The sequence below is a fragment of the Podarcis liolepis genome (assembly GCF_965112155.1).
Source record: "Podarcis liolepis genome assembly, chromosome: 11".
In the NCBI taxonomy this organism is placed as follows: domain Eukaryota; kingdom Metazoa; phylum Chordata; class Lepidosauria; order Squamata; family Lacertidae; genus Podarcis; species Podarcis liolepis.
The window spans coordinates 385,467-405,594 of NC_139565.1; the positions used below are offsets into that span (position 1 = coordinate 385,467).

At 41.4% G+C, this 20,128-nt stretch overlaps 1 protein-coding gene and 1 long non-coding RNA gene across 3 annotated transcripts in view; both read left to right on the forward strand.

Annotated features, from left to right (window-relative positions):
• Positions 1–20,128, forward strand: part of PGM5 (phosphoglucomutase 5) — a 111,040-nt gene that overhangs the window by 44,064 nt on the left and 46,848 nt on the right. For both annotated transcript variants that reach the window (XR_014516938.1, XM_083464920.1), the window contains exon 7: positions 18,325–18,440. Coding sequence is in view for 1 of the 2 variants with exons in the window: in XM_083464920.1 (XP_083321046.1) it covers positions 18,325–18,440 (116 nt within the window). In the remaining variant the exon portion in view is untranslated. The remainder of the gene's footprint in view (positions 1–18,324; positions 18,441–20,128) is intronic.
• LOC310688526 lies at positions 6,161–10,086 on the forward strand. The gene is made up of 2 exons (XR_014517008.1): positions 6,161–9,108; positions 9,144–10,086. It is a non-coding gene; the product is annotated as an uncharacterized lncRNA (long non-coding RNA).

Below are 20,128 nucleotides of genomic sequence, written 5' to 3' on the forward strand. Positions count from 1 at the left end.
TGTTTTCACATGAGTAGAAAGTGTCCTTTTATTCAAAATGCATCTCTGGGTTATTTGTGGGACCTGCCTGGTGTTTCTGCATTAGTAAAATGTGTGCTTTTATTTAAAATGTACCTCTGGGTTATTTGTAGGGCATAGAATCATAGAGTTGGAATAGACCACAAGGGCCATCGAGTCCAACCCCCTAAGTCCAACCCCATAGGAATTCGTTCGTTTTTCTTTTCAAAATATAGTCTGGTCTCCCACAAGGTCTGAGGGACAGTGGACCGGCCCCCTGCTGAAAAAGTTAAGAACTTAGGCGGCTTCAGCAACGGGCGCCTGGCACCCCCAGAATTTGGCGTCCGGGTGCCCCGCACCCCTTGCACACCCGGGTAAAGACAGCCCTGAGAGGAGGAAACAGGAAATGGATGTTAATTGAGATGCAGCATGTTTGGTTGATTCCCTTGGAGCTTGGCTGGTAGCTGAACAACTGAAGAGAAAGGAAAACCTGGGTTCCTTTGAAAACCTGGGGCCCCTTCTCTTTCTTTGAGGCCTGACTGGAAACTGTGGTCCCCAAATCCCACACTCTCTGCTGAGGCCTGTTGCAATCTGCCTGTGCCATGTGTGCCATGGTCTATATGCCAACCAGTTCGGGGCAGTTCTGATTCTGACTGCCTGATAGATATGACTTTGCCTCATTACAGATTCACAGAGGAAACCCCCTGGCAATGCTTTCTACCCTTGCACAGTTGTGAATTTGAAGGAAGTGTTCATTCATGTATTAAACCCATGATGGACAGAGAAAAGAACAGAGTCGTGGGGAGGATGCATGCAAGCACGAGGGAAAGAGTGAGATATGTGACAAGGCCCCTTGTGGTCCTATGCAGCCTGCTGTCAGGTGGGGCTTGTTCAAAGCTGCTCTCATTTGCTGGAAATGGAGGCTCTGCCACCCTCACTAAGGAAGGGAGAAAAGGACAGCTGAAAGCTCCTGGGTGGCACAAACCTTCAGACATTGCTGAACAAAAACTCCTATCAGCCCCAGGCAGCTTAGCCAGCTTAGGATGTTGTGAGCCTTGTAAACAAGCAATCTCTGTTGACTACCCCTGTTTTAGGGTTTTAAAGGAAAGCATCAGCACTTCAAATTAGACATGGAAGATAATGGGCACTCAGGGAAGTTTTTTTTAAAAGACTGGTGAGATACCATCTGATAGCAGCTATCTGAAGCTATCCCGTTCATTGAGTTCACTGTCTGAGGCCCTGTTCGAAGTGCCTCTGCCTTCAGTGGTTGGACTAAGGATAAAGTCTTCACTGATGTGCACTTCAGTTATAAAGTTATAAAGGGACATGCGTGGTGCTGTGGTCTAAACCACTCAGCTTCTTGGGCTTGCCGATTGCAAGGTCGGCAGTTGGAATCCGCACGTCGTTGCTCTATCCCAGCTCCTGCCAGCCTAGCAGTTTGAAAGCATACTAGTGCAAGTAGATAAATAGGTACCACTGCGGCCACATGACCTGGAAAAGCTGTCTGCAGACAAATGCCAGCTCCCTGGCCTGAAAGCTGAGATGAGCACTGCACCCCATAGTCGCCTTTCACTGGACTTAACCATTCAGGGGTCCTTTACCTTTACTCCAGTTATGGAATATCCTTCTCAGAGATGCTCAGTTAGTACAAATACCCTCATTTATTTCAGGTGATGAGTTAAAATGATTTTATTTTTTCAAGAATAATTATTTTACTCTCTCAAACTTTGCACAACATGAGGGAGGCATGGCTAATGGATGGAACATTGCTTTATCTGAAGCATATAGTCTGGGGAAAGCTAAATCGGACAGATTGGACATGGACCGGTCTACATTTTTTATTATATAAATAGAGAGAGTCATATAAGTACTCTTTACATGACTCCCTCCTCATTGTGGTTAGGCTATATAAACTATATAAACTCATCGTAAAATCTTGGCTGTATGTAAGTAACCGCATCTTTGTAATTTGTTCTTTATACTGGATATGTTCCGTGTATAGTTCTGTTGTTGTTTGTATGGTTATGTGTTAGTTTATACATATGTTTATGATTAATCCAATGCTATTTATCTAGAAAAAGAGGTGCCGGAACTCACCATGAAACCTCCTTTGTTCTCTTATAATGGCAATGGTGCCCACCTGAGAGGTGCTAGAATTGAGTTCCAACAAGTTCTGAGTGAAAAAAGCCCTGGTTAAATTAATGCAATTAAAATAATAATAATAAACCATTTCCACAACTTCTAACAGCTGCAGGGGGACAGGAAGTGGGTGTTGACTGGGAGATAGATTGTAAGGGCTGCAGCCAGGCCACAGAGGATTCCCCTCAGAATTTGGGTGAGTGCCTGGAAACTGAGCTGTAGAGGAAGAGAGAGGAAAGACAATTATTGCTTAACTCTTTCCCCCCCATCTGAGGCCTGACTGGGAGCCTTACCCAACAATCCTGTGCTCCCTATGAATTCTGTGGTCCTCCTACAAATTATTTTAAGTCACCAAACTGCCATTTGGTGATATTGGTTTCCTTAAATTGAGATGTTTGAAAGAAATGTTCTAAACTGGTGGTTGTACTGAAGATGGTCCCTGAGAACCTTTTATTTCCTTAGTAAACAATTGTGCTAAAATCCAGAGGGGCACATGCCAAATTTCCCATACATATTGCAAAATCAAAAAGCAGTTTATTTGGGAAAGATGGAGGGCACAAGGAGAAGGGGACGACAGAGGATGAGATGGTTGGACAGTGTTCCCAAAGCTACCAACATGAGTTTGACCAAACTGCGGGAGGCAGTGGAAGACAGGAGTGCCTGGAGTGCTCTGGTCCATGGGGTCACGAAGAGGCGGACATGGCTAAATGACTAAACAACAACAACAAATCTATTTATTATTTGAAATAATTATCTTTTTCCATATCCTTTTCAGCTCAAGACATCTAGGTCTCGATGTTAGATAGATACACACACAGACACACTCTTTGTTTTGGGGTGGTTTTTTGGCGGGATGGGATTCTACTAATATGTTTAATACACAGGAACTTCCTGACCTAAACGGGGAGGAAGGAGATACTATATGAATGCTCTTTTGGCACAGGAGTAATTTCCCACAACTTTAGGGGCTCCATTGAAATAAAGTGAGTTTATAATACCATGGTTCCTCTGCCTAGCTGCTTTTATTTCATAGCCTGGAGAGAGGCGTGAGGTGGGCAGACAACCACCCCTTACCACATGATTGGGACAACCCCATGTTTTGGTATGCAGAGCTGTTGCATCCAGTTTGGTTCTTTATCTTTCTTCTGATCCAAACACTCTCACCACAGTTAATTCCGTCTCTCAGCTAACCAAGTCAACCAAGATGGTGGTGGGTGGTGATGATGATTTTATTTAGCTTTATTATCCTCCCTTCTCCCTAACATTTTATATCAAGAGCGAACCAACAGGGACAAAGAGGGGGCCAACTAACTTGGCTGCCTAGAGCTTAGCTTGTCTTCCAGGTGCCACAAGAAAGCTGCAGAGAAAGTGCAGGACAGTGCACACCCCGGGAATGATCTCTTTCAGTTTCTGCCTTCTGGAAGAAGGTACAGGGTTATAAAGACTAGGACTAGCTGCCTGAGAAACAGTTTCTATTCCAATGCGATTTTGGTTTTAAATACAGTGTAAGGCAGTCTCCAAAGGAGTGTATTGTATTTAATTGTGGGGTATCAGAGTTTTTAGGGAGCTAACCAGGTTGGGATAGCTGGGATAGCAGGCTTGTTGGGTTTTTAATGTCTGATGTAGATTTTTTCAATTTCGTTGTTCTGTATGGGACAGTGACAATTATCGTATCGTATGGAAGTTACTTCTGAGTAAACCTGAATCGAATTGTGCTGCAAGTCAGGATTAATGAATGAAGTGATTTATATTGTGTCATCAGTGAACCTGGAATTTTACCAACAATAAGCCAATAAATCTGGAATCCCAAAATAGTCATTTGCATCAAGGGAAGGCACCAGATCAAGGATGTACTCAGAAGACAATGAGATGCACCAGCTGCTGCATTGTATACAGTGGGACCTCGGGTTAAGTACTTAATTTGTTCCGGAGGTCCGTACTTAACCTGAAACTGTTCTTATCCTGAAGCACCACTTTAGCTAATGGGGCCTCCTGCTGCTGCCGCGCCGCCGGAGCACGATTTCTGTTCTAATCCTGAAGCAAAGTTCTTAACCTGAAGCACTATTTCTGGGTTAGCAGAGTCTGTAACCTGAAGCGTATGTAACCCAAGGTACCACTGTACCTTCTTCCAACAAAGGTCTCTTTTCCTTATGATTTTCTACTGTTACTCCTGGTTTGCAGTCTTGTTCAAAATGTTCTTAGAAGCCCTTGTCAGTTTGGTCCATGCTGTCAATTACTTTCTGATATCCTTTTGAGCTTAGCTGTTCTTCTTGGTCTTAGAGGTTATCCTGAATTTTTCAGTCAAAATCCAGTTTTCCATAAGACTGATGCCAAGTGGAGCTCTTTTGGAAATGTAGGCAGTGGATATGTGAACAAGGTCAAGCTGAGTTCCCACAAGTTGGCCTGTGGGGTCGCTTGCTTGTGCACACTATTCAAGACTGTTTACTCTGGAATTTCCTGTCATTTGGCAAGGGGGCTGGATTAGACTGCCTCTTTTGCTTCATTCCCGTTGTACGCTTTCTCAGCTCAGTGCTTCCAGTTATCGGTCCTGTTTGCGGAGGCCTAAGATCCCAGTCCTTTTTCAGTTCATAAATTTGAGACGATGGAAGTAACGGCTGTAACACTTGACCATTTATGGGGGATTGGCAGTTGTTTGGTTCTCCTCTGAGTGTATAAACTTTATACCTTTTAAGGGAACACAGTACATTCAGAGTGAAGATATCCAGCAGCCTAAACTTGCCACTGTTACAGTGTTAATAGGGTCAAATGAGAAGTACAGGCATGAGAATCCAGCACTTAGAACAGAGAGGGAAAATAAACCTGAAAGTTCTTATCTTAATTCAGAAATTCTAGGTATGATCAGAGGGATTGCAGAGTGAAATGCTGCTTGAACTATTGCTCACAAATTCCTGGTGGTTTAAGACACTATAGAGAGAGGATGATTGGGGCAGAGAGAAGGAAATGTTCATGATTGCTTCCCTTGAAGGATTCTACTAGAAGTAATAGACTTAAGACTGCAGTCCTGTGCATAGACATTGGCTATGAATCTCCATTTAATTCCAGGCTTATTCCCATAAGACATGCCTGATGTCTTGTGGTCATCCACACAGCATAGTTCTGTGCTGCTACCATAGACATTTGCGGTGACTTTATGAAGATGAAGAAAGTATGAAGAAGCTTACACACTCTTGAGTCTTCCATGTTGCATGGGCTGCGTACCACCTTCCCGCTTTATCTGACTCCCAGATAGACAGGACAACAGGACTTTGGATCTAACCAGGCCACAACTTTCTTGATTACAGATGTAAAGGTTTCGGCATAGGCATTGGGGATAGCTGTTGACAACCAGTCTGCCTGCTGGATGTATACCTTTATTGGGGTCAAGAAATACTGGAGCGAAGAATGGAAGTATTGAAATAAAAAAGCTTTTCTTTTTAAGTATATTTTCATTTTAGTTTCTCTGAACTTAAAAGATGCAGCAGATTTTTATACAATATTTTAACTTCTGCTTTAAGAGGAGTTAGTATTATTGTGTAGTTGTTGGTGTCAGTTTTTTAAAACACACATACCATGCAGCCTACATTGGAATTTCACATATACAGTGGTACCTGAAACTGTTCTTAACCTGAAGCACCACTTTAGCTAATGGGGCCTCCCGCTGCCACTGCGCCACTGGAGCATGATTTCTGTTCTCATCCTGAAGTAAAGTTCTTAACCTGAGATACTATTTCTGGGTTAGTGGAGTCTGTAACCTGAAGTGTATGTAACCTGAAGCGTCTGTAACCCGAGGTACCACTGTATTTGCTATTTAAATAAGAATACACATTTGAACTTCCTTCAAAGGAGAGCCAAATAATCCTATACTGCAATACTAATTTTTTTTAATAGGCACAGACTTGTTTCTGAATAAGCATGCATAAAATTGCCCTGCAAATACAGGGGGCTTCTCCTATCCTACTGGAATGTTTTACTTCTTTAAGCAGCTGAGTTTCAGTAGTGATTCATGAGAGGTGGTTGGGTGGCAGCTCCCTCCTCCTGGCATGGGTGCTGTCACTCGCTGGCACTGGCACTCCTTAGGTGTGCTCCCCTGACTTTGCCATTGCCCTCTCCCAGCAAGTGTTGGAGCTGCCAGTACAAGGAGGGCAAAGCTCCTGCTTCACGCCTCTCCTTGAGCCCGGTTGCTGCTGAGTTGAGCCCCACTATCACAAACTGCTTTTGAAATGCCACTCAGTTTCAGAAGCAGTTTGCCATGCACTGATGTGGGAGATGTTGTTCAAGGAAAATATCAATACTAAAATTTCCTTGGGCTCATATAACAAGTTTTGCTACTGTTTAATAACACCATAAGTGGACCACAAGCTTTTTTTGATGATCCCTGGAACCTCATGCAGTTGCCTCATTTCCCCATTCTATCAAAGTTCCTTACTTCCTGCTCCTTCCCCACCCCACCCCTGCTGGGGCTTTTTAAAGTAGTTTCCTCTTTTTGTGTGGTTTCAAGAGTAATTGGAAAGGCAGTATTCTATGTGGAAAAAAATCATTTGATATTGTGCGGGAGAGGAGAGAAAAATCTGGTTGTATGGATTGAAGAAATGATGTTTTTCTGCCAGCTGTCTGAGAAAAAGTTGGTAGATTTCTGGTGTGCATGTGTACATGTAGCACACTAAAATTAGAAAGGAATTACTTTCACTTGCTTTCCAGCTGTATTCTGTTACACAAAAATAAATAAAAATCCTCTGCATACTTATTTGCAGTGCTTTTCCCCCTTAAAAACTGTTTAGAGGTACAGTACTCTCAATTTCCTACTCATACTGAAATACTGGCCCTCAATGAGGCCAAACTTAGATTCACAAAATATTTAGGGGTATGTGTACCCCTGAGCCCCCCTGAAAAGGCACTGCTTATTTGAGAGTAACTTCATCAAACCCAGTGGGATTACTTCTAAGTAGACTGCATAGCACTGGGAATTCCAATCTTTAGTAGCAATGGTGAAAGTTTGCTTGGAGGTTCTAGCAGGGGAGCGCAGCTATCATCTACCCTTGACCGAAGAACGGTGCATTCCTTTTATCTGGGATGGTCATCCTCTTCCATTGAGTGCACAGCTTCGGGAGGGGCGCACATGGAGTGATGAGGGAGGAAGGGGACACCCGCCTGGCCAGCCAGATCAGCCAAATCAACCCTGGCGATCAATGGGGTGACAGATGTCGCAGCCAGATCACCCTCACATCCAGCAATGGTGAAAGCTGAAGCACGGTGGTCTTCATTCTGGATTAGTTGATCTGGAACACTTGTGTGACCATCATTGGCTCCAGCCCTACTAAATGCTGCCATGCAGCCCCAGCTGCCCACCCCTATTTACATTAAATAGAAATTATTTCCAAGTTTTAGTCTTTATGCCTGCTGGCTTTTTAGGGCTACTCTGTGTATGGGCTCCTGCAGCCTAGAAATATATGTCATTATCATGCAAGCAAAGCTACAGACAGGAACTCACTGCATTTCTCTGTAACGCTGACAGTAAAGATAAGTGTTCTTGGTAGATTACCTAGTACATACACAGTACATTCCAAGCATCTTATAAGAGTGAATCAAACACTTTGTTCCATTCAGCAAGAAGAGGTTGGAACATAATCTGCTGCAAACTGTTGTGTGTGAATCTGTGTGTATATATAAGCAGTATAAACTTTTGAAGTAGCATTGAAGCAGAGGGAGAAAGCAAGTTTAATGCCCCCCTCATATAAATAATCTACTAAAACAAGTTAGTGGTTTTGTGCTTACAAAAAATGGCAATGTTTAATGTTGGAAATTTTTGTAGACATGCTTTATAGGACCCTGGTGTCTTCAGAGAGTATTTATTCAGATTTGTTTCTCATGTGTACCAGGAAAAGACATGTGGCAGGCGAATGCACCAGCTAGCCCAGCTTTGCAGAAAGAAACAGTATGACTTAAATCATGCTTAACTTCCTCTCACTTGGTGCAATGGAAGAGACAGTGATAGCAAGTACAATGTGGTATCACAGAATCATAGAGTTGGAAGGGACCCAACCCCCTGCAATGCAGGAATTTCAACTAAAGCATCCAGGACAGATGATCATCCAAACTCTGCTTCAAAACCCCCAGTGAAGGGTTGAACATTCCACTACTGAACAGCACAGTGCTTGCCGTCAGAAGTTGGAATCTTATTTCTTGTAACTTGAAGCCATTGGTTCAGGTCCTAGGCTCCAGAGCAGAAGAAAACCAGTTTGCTTCATCTTCCATGTGACATCCCTTCAGATATTTGAAGATGGCTATCAATTCTCCTCTCAGTATTCTCTTTTCCAGATTAAACATGTCCAGTTCCTTCAGCCGTTCCTCATAAAGCTTGGTTTCCAGACCCTTAGTTGCCTCCTCTGCACACATTCCAGCTTATCAACACCCTTCTTAGATCATGGCACCCAGAACTAGACATTGTATTTCAGATGTGGTCTGACCAGGACAGAATAGAGTGGTACTATTACTTCCCATGTAATGGCTGTTTGCTAAAACACAATAAACCAAACCAAACTGAACTTCCCTTGATCTTGACACTATACTTCTGCTGATGCAGCCTAGATTAGCATTAGGTTTTTTAAAAGGTTTTTTATTGGGTTTTATAAACAATAATGTTACAGAAATAAGGATACCAAGTTCTCTCATGTCATTAATGAACATATCAGAGTGCTCTGTAAATGATAGTTAAAGCCTTTATATCAACCTTTTGTGCTCTTCCACACCCGCCCAATATTCCTGACCCTTCTTTTGGATTCTTTTAGCTTCTTTTAAATTCTTATAGACTTTTATATTCACCTTCTGTTTTAATACCTTTTAGCTTTACAAAACACGTTTCAGATTTTAAATAACTGTATTGCACCCTTTTATGCTGGTCTATGACTGTAATAAAGATTTGTATTGTATTGTTCTGCTAGTCTCAGTTCCATTTCCCTCAGGTTTTGTTGTTGGGTTGTTGTCATCTTGGGGGAGTGTTGTGGTCTCAGTGCTGTTCACCATCTCCTTGGTTGGTGCTGTCTCGATCTCCCTGATGATCCCGGTTTGAGATCTGCTTGGTGTCCACTTGGAGTGGTGTGTGTTATAATTAGGAGTTGTGGTGGTGGTGGTTCCTGGGTGTTGTTGGGTTGCTGAGCTGAACAGGCGTTGTTGACTGGTGGCTTTTACAGAGCGTCTGGATTAGGCAGCCATTTTTTCGCATCTGGACTGTGTTTTCAGGGCTTCTCTGGAGTTTCTGTGGTTCCTCAGCAGTGTTGGCAAAGCAGGGGGCAGACAAACAGACAGTCAAGTAGACCAACAGACAAACAGTTGACATCAAAGGGTTAAGGGGCAGAGATGCAAGAGACAGAGGGAGTGGGGCCAGAGGGAGGAGGGGGGTTATTGTGGATATCCCTGTGCATACACACCTACACACTCATGCGCACAATGGGGGGGGGGGAGTGGGGTCCAGTTAAGGGTGGGAAAGGGGATTAGGGATTCGTAGTAGAGAGTTACAAATTAAGACTGGCAAGGTTGTGTTTAGGAACAGAACAAAACAAAACAAAGGCAAAAGGGAAAGCGGAAGAGGAAGAAAAAGGAGAAGGAGAGAGAAAAAACAAAAAAGGGAGGGGAAATTAGAGTAAAATATAAAGGCGAGAGAAAGGAGAGAGAAAGAAAGAGGGATAGAAAAAGGGAAAGAATAGTATTAGTAATGATAAAAAAAAATGCAGTGGTGGTCCAAGTTATAGTATGAGGTAGGTGGCCACAAAGTGTGTGTGGGGGGGTACTATTGAAAGTGATTGGGGAGATATATGTGCGTAAGTCTGTGATTTTTATTATTGCTATTATTATTATTTGTTGGGAGAAGGAGAGGAAAGAGAGGAGGGAGGGGATGGATGGGGGAGGACATTTAAGAGGAAAGAAAGAAAGAGAAAGCAAAAATGGAAAAGAAAAGGAAAAGGAAAAGGAAAATATGAAGATGTTGAGGCGGTGGTGCCTGAAAATAGTGTGTGTGTGTGTGTGTGTGTGTGTGTGTGTAGCTATCTATCTCAAATGTTCAAAGTAAAAAGTAAAATAAAATAAAAAATATGTAGAAAACCCCTCTGAGAGGGGGAAAATAGTGTGTGTGTGTGTGTGTGTGTTCTCTTTAAAGAGAAAAAGGCAAAGAAGGGGGGAGGGAGAGAAAAAGAAATAAGAAAAAAGGGTGAGGAATGGGAAAATAGCAATAGCAATGACAATAATAAGGAGAAAACATTTTGTTTTAAAAGAGGATGGTGATAGTAATAGGATGGTGGGGGGGGAAGGACTCCCCCAACAAACAAACAAACAAACAAGCAAACAAAAAAGGACTCAGATTTTTATGTCATTCTTTTCCCCCCTATTTAATTAAAAAAAATGAGAGATAAAAAAAGTGAATAGTAAAAGATAAAGATAAAGAAAAGAAAAATAAAGAAAAGAAAAAAGAACAGAAAGTCAGGGGTGAAGCGGCAATCCCAGGAAGTGGCCTTGTGTTGGTTCAGGGCTCTCTTCTGGGCGCCGCCATTTTAATTCTTAACAGAAAAACTTGAGGTAAAAAAATTGGGGGGAAGGAAAAAATGTGTTATTAATAAATATTTTTTAAAAATTAAGGAAAGGGAATTAAGATTAAAAATAAAAATAACAATGATGGCTGTGGCGGCAGTGGCCCTCCTCAAAAAGAGAGAGAGAGAGGAGGTTTTGAATAAAACCCAAAATTCGGGGGGGGGGGCGCTGCACTCTCTTTTCTTGCAGGTGTCCTCCTTGTGCAGCCTCCCTCTGGGCCCTGGCCTGCTCTTGGCGCACCAGCCACTGGGCAGGGGGGCTCGGGTCTGGTTGTTCATTGCCAATATCAAACATATAGAAGAACTAGATCAGTTTTGAGTGAACCAGGGACATGTTCTGGAACAATGTTGTTGATGCTTGTTTATTTCACTCCAAGCCCAAGATATTCTGAATCCTGTACCATCACCTCCATAGCTGTCTACAAATCACTTAGCCAGTCATGTGGTGCCTTCCAGCCCTAAGTGCCCCAAGAGTAAAATGTGTGCCAGTGAAGTAAAAAGGTAAAGGTAAAGGTACCCCTGCCCATACGGGCCAGTCGTGTCCGACTCTAGGGTTGCGCGCTCATCTCACTTAAGAGGCCGGGAGCCAGCGCTGTCCGGAGACACTTCCGGGTCACGTGGCCAGCGTGACGAAGCTGCTCTGGCGAGCCAGCACCAGCGCAGCACACGGAAACGCCGTTTACCTTCCCGCTAGAAAGCGGTCCCTATTTATCTACTTGCACTTAGGGGTGCTTTCGAACTGCTAGGAGGGCAGGAGCTGGGACCGAACGACAGGAGCTCACCCCGCTGCAGGGATTCGAACCGCCCACCTTGCGATCGGCAAGTCCTAGGCACTGAGGTTTTACCCACAGTGCCACCCACGTTTCTGGCTCTCCTCTCCCATGTCAACATAAGTAGAAAAAGGATTTTGAGACTTACAATTCTTGGCTAACTCTTGAGAACTTCCTGAATCACAGGGTGTGTAACACTTTATGCAAAACTCAGACAATTGTGTGTAATGGGAAGAAAATTAAAAGAAAATAAACTCAACTTATTTCAATGGGAGACTTGATTAACTCTTTGCCAATGAAATCAGTGGGGAAGTTTTAAACATACTTAGCTTGGACTGGATCATTCCTGGGATATATTTGGATGTTGCAATGAAAATGTGTAACTGCTTTTCTCAGAGCACATTTCGACTTCTTTTAAATGATCTTCCTAACTTGAGTGGATGTAGTTACAAAACCTAATCTCACCTTTAGATTCCGCCTTTGCCTGGAAATCTCTATGGAGATTTCCCCTTTACATTCAGTTTCATAAACTTTGGAATTTAACATCTAAACGGAACCAAAATAAAAGCTTGGATCGTTGCCACAAGCAGTTCAGCACAGGAAGATCAAGGAGAAGCCAGTGACCATATTGGGATGATTGCCTGAGGCTTCATAATCCATGGTTTATGAGGCTGTAGATAAGCACTTGGGCCAGGCACGCCTCCTCACGTCTTTCGTCCTCTCCTCCTCTTGTGTTCTGACTTCACTGCAAATATTCTAGTTTACGTTCAGCCAGAGTTCCCTGACTCCTTCTTATTTTTGTTATTATTATGCTTTATTTACCATAGTTACATCCATACATCAAAGTCATAGTCTGTAAATCAAGCTCATCAAAATAAAAAATACCAATAAAGAAATATATATCTTCATATATTTGACTTCCCATCCTTCTCAACATCTTTTTGCTCTGATAAACCTAAATTTATCAGCAAAATCATAATAAAATATTTGTGTGTGTGTGTGTGTGTGTGTGTGTGTGTGTGTGTATGTGTGTGTAAACCCATTTAACCTTTATTTACAGAGCTTATTCAAAAGCTGCTACCGAGTTCAGATTGCAACACTTACCGTATTTTTTAAGTAACTCTTTAGAGGTTTCCAGTTATTGATTAACTCCTGTTTTTGCTTATCTTTAATCTTTCCAAGAGACTATCTAGTTTAGCATATTCTACCAATTTTAGTAACCATCTTGATCTGATGGGGATTTTGTCACTCTTCCAATGTTTTGCTATAAGTACTCTCATGGCTTTGGTGGCATACAGAAAGATTTTCCTCATCTTCCTGGCTATATCTGGTCCTTTAATACCCAATAAAAATGATTCTGGTTTTTTGGGGGGAAGGATGCATTTAACATTATTTGAAGCTGAGTATGTATGTAAGGTTTTGATCTTTTTACAAACCGACCACATATGTAGCGTGGTCGGTTCTACCTGATTCTCCACATCTCCAACTTGTGTTAGGGACACTTTTGTACATTTTTGAGAGTTTAGAAGGGGTTAAATATCAGCAGTATAACATCATTTGAAGGTTTTCCCTTAATGTATAGCATGCCATAAAGTTCCAATTTACTTTCCATAGGTGTTCCTATTGGCTCATCTCTATGTTCTAACCAAAGCTTTGGGCCCATGTGATCATTGCGGACTTAACTTCCTCCTCCTTGACTTCCCAATCAAGGAGGAGTCGGTATGTTTTGTTTTTTGGGTTTTTTAAAAGTTTTTTTATTCAAAATTAAAACAAGACATATTATCCAAAAACATATCATCCTTGTTCCCCCCCCCCCATTTATCCTCCCACCCTCCCCCACACAAAACCCACCCCACCCCACCCCCCGACTTCCATCAGTTCCAGTCTTTGGACTGCTGTTTCCTGCATGTTACAAAGTTGTGTAGATCCTCAAACTATTTAGCTGAATATTATCAATAAACAGTTTGTGAATGTCTATTCAAAACCTGCCAAGGAGTCTAGTTCACTTCGTTGCATCTTTAGATACTTTATAAAGGGTTCCCATTCATCTTTAAAGTCACAGTTATCCTTGTCCCGTAGCTTATATGTCAGTTTTGCCAGTTCTGCATAGTCCATCAATTTTTCTTGCCATGATTCTTTAGTTGGGGTTTCTTCACTCTTCCATCCTTGTGCTACCAGAACTCCCGCGGCCATTGTCACATACGTGAAGATGTTTTTCAGCTTTTTTGGCAGGTCTTTCCCTACAATCCCCTACAAAAATACCTCAGGTTTTTTAACAAATTTTAAATGGAACATTTTCTTCAATTCATTGTATATCATTTCCCAATTTTTAAAAAGTACATTACATATTTTTTAATTTTAATTACATTAATCCCACCACATATGCTAAAATGTCCCTTCCTTTTCCTTACACTTCCAACATATATTTGAACTAGTTCTGTACATTTTCCCTAACTGCACTGGTGTTGTGCACCATCTATACGTCATCTTCATGTAATTCTTTTCCAATAGGGAACAATCTGTAAATTTTAAATCAGTTTTCCATAATTTTTCCCAATCTTCCATCATAATGTTGTGACCTACATCTTGTGCCCATTTAATCATAACTGATTTTACCTCTTCATCTTTCGTCTCCCATTAGTATGCTGTATGCGGCCTTCAGTAATTTCCCTTCAATCACGTCCGTTTGAAACCTAGATCTTATATAACTGAATCCTTTCTTGCTATCTTCTTTATGTGTTTCATATAGTTGTCGATGATGCAACCAACTCTGAAAATGGTCTTTAATCTCATCATAATCTCTTAATTTCCATTTTCCATCATGGTCCTTTAATAAATCAACATATGTGAGCCATTTTCCTTTCTTTCCAAGTGGTTTGAGCAGTAATGCTTCATGTGGTGAAAGCCACCACGGGGTCTTTTGTTCCAATAAGTCTTTGTATCTCTCCCATACTCTCATTAGTGATTTCCTAATTATATGGTTGTAAAAACTTCTATGAACCTTCCCTTTCCCGTACCATATGTATGCGTGCCAGCGGAATCTGTTGTCATGTCCTTCTAGTTCTAATGCCTCTTGCTTATCCAATCTCATCCAGTCCCTGATCCATACCAAACAAGCAGATTCATAATACAATTTAAGGTCTGGGAGGGCAAACCCGCCTCTGTCTTTCCTTCGTGTTTTTAACTAATAATTTAGTTTTATTCCTATTTAGCTTAAATTCTGCCACTTCCCCAAATTTCTGAATTTTTTCTATTACTTTAGGGAGTGAAGTTTTAGGTTCTTCCACTGTTATCACTAGGTCATCTACATATGCTTTTAACTTGAATTCACTTTTCCCAGTTTTTTTACACCTGTGATCTCTTTATCTGCTCTTATGTACTTCCAGGGCCAGGATAAACAATAATGGTGATAATGGGCATCCTTGTCTCGTTCCTTTTTGGATCTTACAATCATCCATTAACACCAGATTTATAATTAGTTTGGCTTTTTCTTCTGAATAGATTGCTGTTATTCCTTTTAAAAACTTAGAACCACTTCTGATTTGTTCTAACGGCTTTGTCACGAACTTCCAAGAAACATTATCAAAGGCTTTTTCAGCATCTATAAACATCATTGCCGCTTTCTTTTCATTTTTAGCCTCCAAATATTCTATTATATTCAAAATATTCCTTATATTCTCCTTCATTTGTCTTCCTGGTAAAAACCCGGCTTGATCTTGATGTATATATTCATTTAATGTTTTTTTTAATCTATTAGCTAGAATATTTGCAAACAATTTGTAATCGTTATTTAACAAGGAGATAGGCCTATAATTTTTAATTTGCAGCAAATCTATATCTTGTTTTGGAATTACTGTTATATAGGCCTGTTTCCATGTTTCTGGGATTTCGCCTGTGTTCAATATTTCATTCATAACATCTTTCAGTGGGTTCGCTAATTGTTCATTTAATTTCTTGTAATATTTTGCCGTAAAACCATCCGGGCCTGGAGACTTGCCATTTTTAGAGCTTTTTATTGCCTCAAGTAATTCTTGTATTGTTATCTGGAAATTAAGAATGTTCCTTTGTTCTTCTTTTAAATATGACATATTGCTACTTCTGATGTACTCTGCTATCTTAAATGTTTTTTTCTATCCCTTGTCTATACAGCTTAGAAAAATATTTAACAAACCCTTCTCTTATTTCTTTCAGCTTGTCTGTAATTCTGCCATTTATGTTAATTTTATTTATGGAGTTCCTTTGAACACTTTTTTCAACTGCCAGGCTATCAACTTCCCCGATTTATTTGTGTGCTCAAAATATTTTTGTTTTACTCCTTTTATTTTCCAGCTAATTTCCTCGTTTATAATAATTGAATATTGGGTTTGTAATGTTTTGATTACCTGTTTTACTGCCTCTTTATTTGTCTTATTTAGCAGCTGTTTCTCCTTTTTCATAATTTCCTCTAATATTTCTTTTTTTCTTTTTTCTCTCTCAGTTTCCTTTTAAATGAGTTTTGTTGTATAAAGAGTCCTTTCATTACAGCCTTGCTTGCATCCCATACCATCTGTAACTTTGTTTGCCCTTGACTGTTTATTTCAAAATAATCTGTCAAGGTCTTTTTTGCTTTTCCGACAAATTTTTGAGTCAGTAAGTTTTGGATAGGGTTTTAGTTTTAGAATTTACTAGATCTGATTCAAATCTGGAAGTCTCCGTCAAAAATCCTCTTTTTTATCACGTTTGAAGGTTTCAAATAATTGATAATATTGGAACCAGTCCGAGCCTTGATCTCTTAACTCTTCGAAATTTGTTAATTTAAACTGGTTCTCTTCCTCTATTAATAATGATTTATAGACAGGCCAATTTCTGTTTTGTTTTTCCTTTTAACGGCAAGAGCTTCACTTGGGGAGATCATGGCACCTTTGGCTCGAGAAGGTCCTTATATTTTTCCCATACGATGTAGAGGGAATTCCTGATGACGTGATTCAAAAAATTCTTATGAACTTTAACCTTTCCTGTCAGAGCTGCCCTAGGTCCCAGCTCACAAAGGACCAACGCCACTCCGTTGTTATATACAAAAGTCTTTATTGAAGTTCATTTTCGTTATTACAGCCGCAGCGTGCAGCTCTACGTCTGAAACTCTAGACCGCTGAAGCTCCGTCTGAGTCTCCTCCCCCCAGACACCAGTTTAAGACCCTAGCCTTGCTCCACCTCTTCCTCCGCTCTTTCCTCCTCTGGGTCCGCCTGTCAGCTGGGGTCTCGCCGTTCCTAGACTCTTCTGACGCTGATTCCCCTGAGTCTTCTCCCTGCTTCCGGCGGGCTTTAGGACCTGGTTCCCGATCCGGGCTTTCTGCTGTCCCGCGCGCCTGTACATTTGAACTTGGCGTGCGCGCCCAGCCGGTAACCTTCCTCCTGACAGTTACACTGCTCCTGTCACTGCTTCCCCCACTCTCCGATAGAGGCGTGGTCAGTCTCGACTCATCTCCTCCCTGCTGGAGGAGCCGTTGGACCTGACACTTGGGACTCCCCCCCCCCCACTACGCTCTGGTGGGGAAGCTGGCCCTGATCTCCAGCTGCTCCTTTGGGAGTCCTCGCTGGCCCCCCTTGCCCTGACCATCGGCACCTCCTTCTGGGAATCTTCTGATTCGCTGGAGAAGCTCATGGAATCTCTCGGGTCACTGTCATACTCCCCTGTGCTGCCCTCAGATCCTTCCCCTTCGCTCTCCATCTCCTCTCTCCCCTGTGCCTCTGTCCCTGAGCCCCTGACATTTCCGTAGCCCAGGTATGCATGCCAGCCAAACCTGTTTTTGTACCCCTCCAGGTCCAACAGTTCTGGATTTTTGAGTGTGCACCACTCCTTTAACCAAGCGAGACAGGCGGCTTCATAGTACATTCTTAGGTCTGGCAGAGTTCCCTGATTCGGACACAGCAGGGAATACTCACTTAATACAAGCAAGGATCTTTGTGCTAAATCCAGCATGTCACTGGAGGACTGAGGAGCACCCACAGTGCTGAACCATGGCTTCGTAAACCACAGTTGGACAGATTTGCCTGTATCCCACATAGTCACCATTTTCTGTTCCAATAGCTTTGAAGAAGGACTTGTCTTCCTAATCGTAACATATACTGTACCTCCGTGTTCAAATGTTCAGTGTTTTATCTCCTCCATATGTCTTTTTTATGTAACTTGATTTTAAATTTCTCATGTCATATTATTCCTTCATTCAGTAGCTTCAATATTTTTACATGGTGTCCTTTAGAAGTGCCAAATAGTAATCATTTGCTTTTATGTCAGTGGATTTTGCCTGCTATCTGTAGTGCAAACACAACTCTATCCCATTCAGTAGACTCTTTGGATAAAGAGTGCTCAATTCTCAATAATGCCATTCTTAACTTAGAATTTTAGTTTCTGATAATGGAAACATAAAATGGCCAAAGTAAATGGAATAATTTATAATAATTGATTTAAAGCTACACATTAGGTTCTGCAGATGAGTTTAAATACCTTTGATGTCAGTAGCTGAAAATAAAATATGTGATTCTAAAATCTGAATGTTGTGATTTTGTATGACCATTTATGGCTGCCATATAACTAGAATGTAGTTGTTGATTTGAGTATTATAAATCATGCACAAATTGTCAAAATTAAGTCCCACTGAGTACAATGGGTATTACTTCCATGTAAGTTCACATACATCAGATTTCAACCTTAGTCTGGGATTTGCTAACAAAACTATAATCCATAATAAGGCATGGTATGTGGGAGTAGATCAATCACCTCACCTTGATAGAATAAGTTGGCATCTATGCATGCAAACCACTGGACCATCATGATGATGTGGTGTTATCTGATGTCTTTTTAGGGTGGCAAAATCAATGAAAGTCCCCGTGTATGAAACACCAGCAGGCTGGAGGTTCTTCTCAAATTTGATGGATTCTGGTCGATGCTCGCTTTGTGGAGAAGAAAGCTTTGGCACTGGTGAGACAACATATGTTCTGTGAAGCAAAACTATATCAAATGCAATTCCATTATGGTTTATCGAGGATTGTACATTTTAATCTAAACCTGCATTGTGGCAACCAAACCAAATGCTTCTTAGCAACCACCTGTGGTGGTCCTTTAGGGTCTCATTTAAACTTTGTAGTTTCCTGCCTGTATTGGAAAAAAATACATAGTAAATGGGCTACTTCATCTTGGTGGCTAAAAATTGTGAAGGCTTGCATTAGTCCATAATATGAAAAAAAAATCCATTCTATTGCGTAATTGATCAGGAATCTGTCAAATACCCTTGAAAAACTCAAGCTTTTAGATATTTTCAGAAGTACAAACTGAAAGAGATAGCCCATATAAATTCACTGATATTCTTCTCGCTAACTGCTATGGGTAACCAGCTTGCCATTCCCATCCTATAACACCAAAAATGCCTGAAATCTAACCTTGGTCTTTCTTTCTTTTTTCCATGCATAATTTTTATTAGTTTATATAGGAACGAAATACATAAATTCAACATCTTATTTTCACAGATTTTTGAGTTTGACTTCCTTCAGCCACTCCACAAATCATCCATAACCATCTTTCATAGATTACGCATTTCCTATTTTATATTGACATTAGTTGCCTCTATTCTTCCATTTCTCTTTGGACAACACTCCTTTCCTTTCACAGAGCTCCTTTAAAACCCACTAGCGTTATCTGTCCTTCACTTAGGTTTTCCAGATAATCCGTAAATCTCCCCCAATCATCAATGAACCTCTGGTCTTTTAAATATCTAATTTTCCCTGTCATTTTATCCAACTCCGCGTAATCTAACAGTTTAGTTCTCCATTCCTCTATTGTCGGTAGATCCCCCTGTTTCCAATTTTGAGCTAGTAGGACTCTTGCTGCCGCTGTTGCATACTGGAACAATTTGTGATCTTTCTTCTTTATCTCCTGTCAGGGAACTGCCATCGGAAGGAAGGGAGGTGAAAGGGCTCACACAGGTTGGGAGAGACCCAGCAGGGGAAGCAGGAACCAGCAGGGGGAGAGGTGGGTCTCTGAGGGAAAGCGAGCAAGAGGGAGGGCTCAGGGACACGTCCAGCGAGAACAGTGGGGAGGTTTCTGGACCTCCCATAGGGAGACCCACTCCTCGCCGGAAACTGTCACGCAGAGAGTCCAGAAGACGTGTTTCCATTAAGGAGCTTTTATGTTGGAAGTGATTCCAAAAGCAACCACTGTCGGAATCTGCCAGCGACTGACGGAGCCATGTTTAAGGGGCTCCGTTACAGACAGAGGTTTGCAAACTTGACCAAACTCTGAGGGACTTGGATTTTACGCACAAGCAGCTCATCGTCCCATCACATCTCCCTTCCTACTAGTCCTAATAAAAAAGCCTCAGGTTTTTTTTCAAAGGTGTATCTTAAGATTTTCTTCATTTCATTATATACGTTCTCCCAAAAACCTTTCACTTTTTGGCATTCCCACCACATGTGGTAGAAGGACCCCTCTCTTTCCTTGCATTTCCAGCATTTATTACAGGTTTTATACATTTTTGCCAGTTTTGCAGGAGTCATATACCATTGGTAAAACATCTTCATTAGGTTCTCCTTTAGCTTTATACAAGCTGTAAATTTGAGGTGTTTTTTCCAGAGGTTTTTCCCACTCTTCAAAATATATGTTATGACCGATAT